A 5,905-nucleotide genomic window follows, 5' to 3' on the forward strand; every position below is an offset into this window, starting at 1 on the left:
AAGTTGCCCTGCTCTTAATTTCCATTCCCTGATTTTTGAGATTAAGTATAGTGCCATATTTTTTTGGCCAAGCATTATTTCTGTCCTTAAAAATGGCTATTCTTGTTTTTGCTCATATTTAAAAATAAGTTTTAAATAATTAACAGGACTTCTTTATGTACTCAATTCTATTTCTATACATCTATATATTTACCTATGAATCTATCTATCTATCTATTTATCTATCTATCTAACGGCAACTATTCTTCCCTCCCTCCCTTCCTTTCTTTTTTATTTGTTTTTAGAGATAGGGTCTTACTCTTCCTTCCAGATTGGAGTGCAGTAGCACAGTCATAGCTCACTATAACCTTGAACTCTTGGGCTCAAGTGTTACTCCCACCTCAGCCTCCGAAGTAACTGGGACTACAGGCACACACCACCATGCCTAGCTAATTTCTAAAACAAATTTTGTAGAGATTGGGTCTCTAAATTTGCCCAGGCTAGTCTCAAACTCCTTCTTTTAACAAGAATAATAACCTACTTTAGACAAAGCCATATGGTTTTATAAGTTGGTCTAGCTATGAAAATCTTAAGTGGTAAATGTTTCATTCCCTTTACTCTGGTTTTCTAAAAAGCAACACTACTCCCCTGGTCAGAAAAACAATGATTAAGGTAGAGTCAAATAGGAAAAAAATAAACTCAAATGTCAAAAATCCCATACTATTGGCATTACTTGAAGACTATAATATATCAATTTTTATTTCTGAAAAGGGTTTTTCATTATTAAATTTCAGGGGTAAAATAAGTTGAAAATAACTATCCCTTCCATAGTCATTCTCATTATGATCTCAGAATCATACACCCCCTAAACCAACTTCTCCCCTGTTTTGTCTTAGAAAGTCTGAGAAAAAATGAGTTTGAAATATAGGTAGTCCTGAAATTCACCCCATAGTCTTTCAGCTAACTGCTCCCAACCCACAGGGCAGAGGGAGCTCCCCTTCAATCGTTGGTCACTGCCCTCTCAGCAGACCACCGCTGTGCCAGACCCTAGGGAGTATGCAAGAAAGGATGCCATGTCCTAGATCCTGACCTCCAGTGATGACAATTCAGAAAGAGAGAGTAAAATATTTTGAGTAACAGTTTGCAAATGCAGTGAAAGGGTTTCAGGGTTCTATTGCTGGACTGTAATTGAAGACATAAAGGATCAGAGGAAGAAAGGCGTTTCTTCTCCTGGCCCCAGCTCAAGTCAAGACTCTTTGCTCTGCATTTTCCCTTTTCTCCCAACCCCTGTCCCCTCCCCACCCCTGCCCAGGAACAAAAGTTCAGATGCAAGATGGTTTGTGTCATGTTCTCCCATCACTGCACAAAGAGCCACCAGGCCCAAGGTAGTGGTCTCCGGTCAGTCCTGCCATCCGGCAAGGACCCTTCAGTTCCGAGATGGAGTACAGCAGAGAGTCCCTCCCCCCACTGTCAGAGACTTTCACTTTCACACCAGCCCTGGCTCAGCACCCACAGGATGCAGGGGAAACTGGAAGTGCAGCTCACCAAGAAAAAGCCGGGCCCCTTCCTGGGCCACACTGTGAGTCAGTGCCCTGCTATTTCCCCAACTGTCCATCCTGATGTCTTTCCTAAGCTGTGGCCCATCCCTCTGAGGTCATATTTCAGTACGAATCTCCTGAAAATTGAGCTAGAGAGTCAACCATGAGTTCATATTTGGGTTCTCATCCCGAGTGACCTTATAATCCACCTGTTAAATGATCGTTTACTCCAGTGGTTCTCAACTAGGGAGGATATTATACTCCCCCCCTACCTCCAGGGGACATTGGCATGTCTGGAAACATTCCTGGTTGTCGTAACTGGTGGTTGTAGTGACGTATGACCATCTTCTAGTGGGTAGAGGCCAAGTATTCTGCTAAATATCCTGTAATGCACAGGACAGTCTCACAACAAAAATATAACCAACACCAAAATGTCAATGGTGTCCAGGCTGAAAAAACCCAATCTACTCCTTAATATCCAAGCTGGGAAAAAACCACACATTGTTGGCTTTCCTGACATGACTCCAACTCCAAAGGCCTCCCCACTAGAGGTGAGAGTCTTTGATGTATTGTTCACCTAGTTTCTACAGCTGCGCCTGGATACAGGATGCTGGAGAAGGGACGAGAAGTCCTGTGACTGAGTCTGTGACTCTCCCTTCTCAGAGGGCTCAACTTGTGATTTGAGGGCTCAACTAGTTCACGTGACACGCACTACTGTCCAGTCCCTCAGGATGATAAACTTATAGATTGCGTGGGTATTATTTTTTCATATTAAATAACACTAAATAATATTTGCCTGTAGTCAAACATTCATTCAGCCAACAAATATCTGTGGTGTGCCCAGAAAATCCAGGCGTGATGCTCTGGATGCTGACTCTCTGAGGTTACTGGACCTAGACCATAGCACCTACAGTGGGAGCTTCACATCAGGGGGTGGTGGAAGGGGAGGGTGTTTGTTAAAATGCAGAACCCTGGGCCAAGCTCCAGAGATTCTCACTGTGTAAACATGGTGCCCAGGAACATTACTTTTAGCCAGTTTTCAGTGACGCTGATGCAGGCTATCCATGGGACCTTTGTAAAAATCATAAAATCCACCCAAATTAATCCTCAGGCTAAGTATTTGCGATTCAAGATCAAATGTGGCTCACTTCCTACATCCCTAGGGTGGGGGAAATCATTTAACTATTAATTCTCTCAAGTTTTTAAACTGTAAGAGAATAAAACTCTTAAAACTGTTGAAATACAGATGGTAAAAGGGGAGAATGACCTTATGTAAGTAAAAGCAGGACATTTTGAAAGGAATAGAACCATGGAAGTTTTACTTCTAAAAAATGAATTTTTCTGACATAGACTTGAGTATTAGCAAAGTATATTTAGATCAGTGGTAGTTAGTAGAGAAATCTTTTGCTCATGTAAGAAGCATGAACACCACCTTTTTTCTGAACTGACCTCAGGATGCAATGATTCCTAGCCTGGTTAGGGAATGCTAATTCCCCCTTGTTACCAAGCTAAATGACTTCTCTGGTTACCTTGTTTTCTTTCAAATCCTTCCTCAGACCTATACCAGGAACACTCCCTATCTATGAGTACTTATTTTGGTAGCACACAAACCACCCTTAGAGATATAAATCTAGGCCTTGTTCTAAGCAAAACTCCTCCAGGCTGTTAGAAACACCTGAACACTGTTATATCAGGGAAGTTATCTTATTATATGGGGGAAGATTTGTAGATAACATAGGAAATCACTTTCAGCCCAATTCTTCTACCCTGAATTACTGTGATCAATTTAACAATAGAAAAAAATCTACATGAAGGACGTTGTGATAACAATTCTATAACAGACTAAACTTGATGTGTCAGCAGCATCATTAGAAGGAAAGGATATGGATTAAAGGCCAGAGTATCTTAATTAGTATTAAGATAATTAATCAAAAATGTATCTCTCTTCCAACTCTTAAGAATTCTCTCCCACTCCTCTTTTCCTTTAAAATTGTCTTCATTATACCTTCAAATAAATGTCTCTGTGTTTCTATCTTGTCCTCCTTGTCAACTTTTTACTGTAAGTAACCCCACCTTGACCCCTTGGGCTCATTCAACAACACTCACTGAGTTTACTTACAGGTGGAGCACTTTAAAAGACTCCAGTCTTTGTGCTCCTATTAAAAACCATTCAAAACATGGATGAGTTTCCAAATGGGAGGGAGAAAGGAGTCTTCCATGATATATGGCAAAAAACTCACAGTTCTGTGTGTGCTCTGTAGCCGTAGACCATCTGAAGTGCCCCAGATCCCACATACCATGGAACTCCATTTCAGGGCTATCTCCAAAGGGCGAAGAACCCCCTCCCCCCACAAGCATTTTAGAATTTTGAGCCAACGTATCAAAGAATGCAAATTTCCCCCAAACCCAGATTTGCTGGGAGATCCATTTTTAAGTAGACTATGCTCCCTGCAGACCAACATGCAAATGGTGGGGGCTGAGGTACAATTAAGAACCACAGAGGCAACGAAGAAACGCTGACCATACCTATTTTCCCAGCCTCCACTTTCAGGTTGAAGTCCCAGTTCCGTGGCAATTTCAGGGACATTTTGCCTCTGGTTTGGGTGAGTAGCTGGTGACGAAGCGAGTCTGCCAAAGTTTGCACCCTTCTTGTGTTTCCGCGCTGTCCCTCCAGCTTGTGTCTGTTGTCGTTCCCCCTCGCGACTGCCTCGCAAGCAATCTTAGGTGTGCGGCTGAGCTGCCACCGCGCCTTCTCCTTTCTCTCCGATGAAAGGTCCATCCATCTGTCCCTTGGGGATGGCACCCAAACTTCCCCAGCCTCACCGGCCCCTTGGGAGCTGGCACCAGGCTTTTCTTGCTTTCGGTTTTACCAGAAATATCCCAGTTGATACTTCCCTCTGAGTCATGGGAAGCAAAGCTCCCGTTTGAAAGAATCTCAGGCCTCACTGAGGCGAGATTGTGATAAACAACTGCAGCCTCTCGGCTTTTTTTTTTTCCTCTTTAACTGTCTGCTTCCTTGCATTTGAGGAAGTGGGTGGCTGTTGAGTGAAGATGATGCATTATGAGTACTTTCTTGAGAAAAGGATTTTTGGAAATGCTTATAAAACTAGAATGAGTACTTTTGTTATGAAAGGCTGTAACTAATTAAAAAAAAAAAAAAAAGAAAGAAAGACAATTCTAAGACTCCCACCATGGACATCAACTCTAAGCTCTCCTCCTCGTCACCTAACAGATCAAGCGTGCACAGATGCAGATGTTGGAGGAACCACCATCATTGCCCCAAGTTGCCTTCCTTGAAATTCTTTCTGCTGGAAGGACCACACAGCAAGTTCTCTACTTGCTCAGGATAAAGGCTGCACATGAACGCAGCCTGATGCAGGCAGGGTTTTGATGTCTTGAGCTCATAAATCAGCTTTAGCTGGGCAGACCCACCCACGTGTCATAAATGTTCTTTGGCATTGTGTACTGGGTGTGAGCTTTAGAGTCAGACCAACACAGCTTCAAAACGCAGTTCTTCCATTTCCTGGCTTTGCAACTTCTAGTAAGCAACTGATTCTTCCCAGACGTCTATGTCCTCATCAGTAAAATAGGGTTGATAATAACCATGACTCACATAGTCTTTGAGAAGGAATCTAGCACAGAGCTTGACACAGTGGCTTCACCACAGCATTAATTCTACCCGTATTCTACTTCAGTTCCATGACAGCCTTTCATATGTTTAACTGGGTCAATCTAACCTAGTGATTAAGCATTTGTGCCCTGAAGCCAGATTGCCTACATTCAAATCCTGGCTCTACCATTTTATTGTGTGACTTTGGACAAGTTTCTTATCTACTTTATGCTTTAATTTCCTCCTATGTGAAGGGAGCAAATACTAAGGCCACTTCATATGGTGGTTGTGAGGCTTTCATAGATAGCAAACACAAAGTGCTCTGAACAGTCACTGCTAACCAGCATGCAAGCTGCACACCCTTGGTCGTTGGTTCATTCTTCAGCTCCCCTGAATGACTCTGTCACACTTTCTTCTTCACTTCCCACCTGCTCACTCTCAGTAGATGACTTGGCTTCCTGTTTCATTGAGAAAACTGATGCAACCGGAAGAGAGTGTCCCCAAGCTCCCCCTACTCAATTTGCCCACTCACTTGCCTATAAGCTCAAACCTTCCACCTTCTCCCTAGCACAGTGGATGAACCACTGTCATCCATCCCCACCCCATCTCTGCTGTATCCTCATTTTCTTCTCTGTTTTGGATCTTTCTCAACTGCATTCAAACTTAACATACACATATTTTATTCCACACTTGAAAAAGTTTGTCTTAATATCACTTCCCCCTTGGACTATAACCCCATTTCTTTCCTTCAAGTCTGAGCAAGCTTTGGTAAGAATTG

The 5,905-nt window shown here is 42.7% G+C and overlaps 1 protein-coding gene across 2 annotated transcripts in view; it reads right to left on the bottom strand.

The window, feature by feature from the left end:
• Positions 1–4,463, bottom strand: part of ARHGAP25 (Rho GTPase activating protein 25) — a 97,029-nt gene extending 92,566 nt beyond the window's left edge. The window contains exon 1 of one of the 2 annotated variants that reach the window (XM_003793449.3): positions 4,044–4,463. In XM_003793449.3, the coding sequence (XP_003793497.2) occupies positions 4,044–4,296 (253 nt within the window). In that variant the 5' untranslated portion in view covers positions 4,297–4,463. Of the gene's footprint in view, positions 1–3,757; positions 3,803–4,043 lie in introns of those variants that run through there. The other variant, XM_023515309.1, reaches the window with a different exon arrangement.
• Positions 4,464–5,905: the final 1,442 nt, after the last annotated feature.

Source organism: Otolemur garnettii, unplaced genomic scaffold (genome assembly GCF_000181295.1).
Source record: "Otolemur garnettii isolate 467f Iridium unplaced genomic scaffold, OtoGar3 scaffold00068, whole genome shotgun sequence".
Lineage (NCBI taxonomy): Eukaryota > Metazoa > Chordata > Mammalia > Primates > Galagidae > Otolemur > Otolemur garnettii.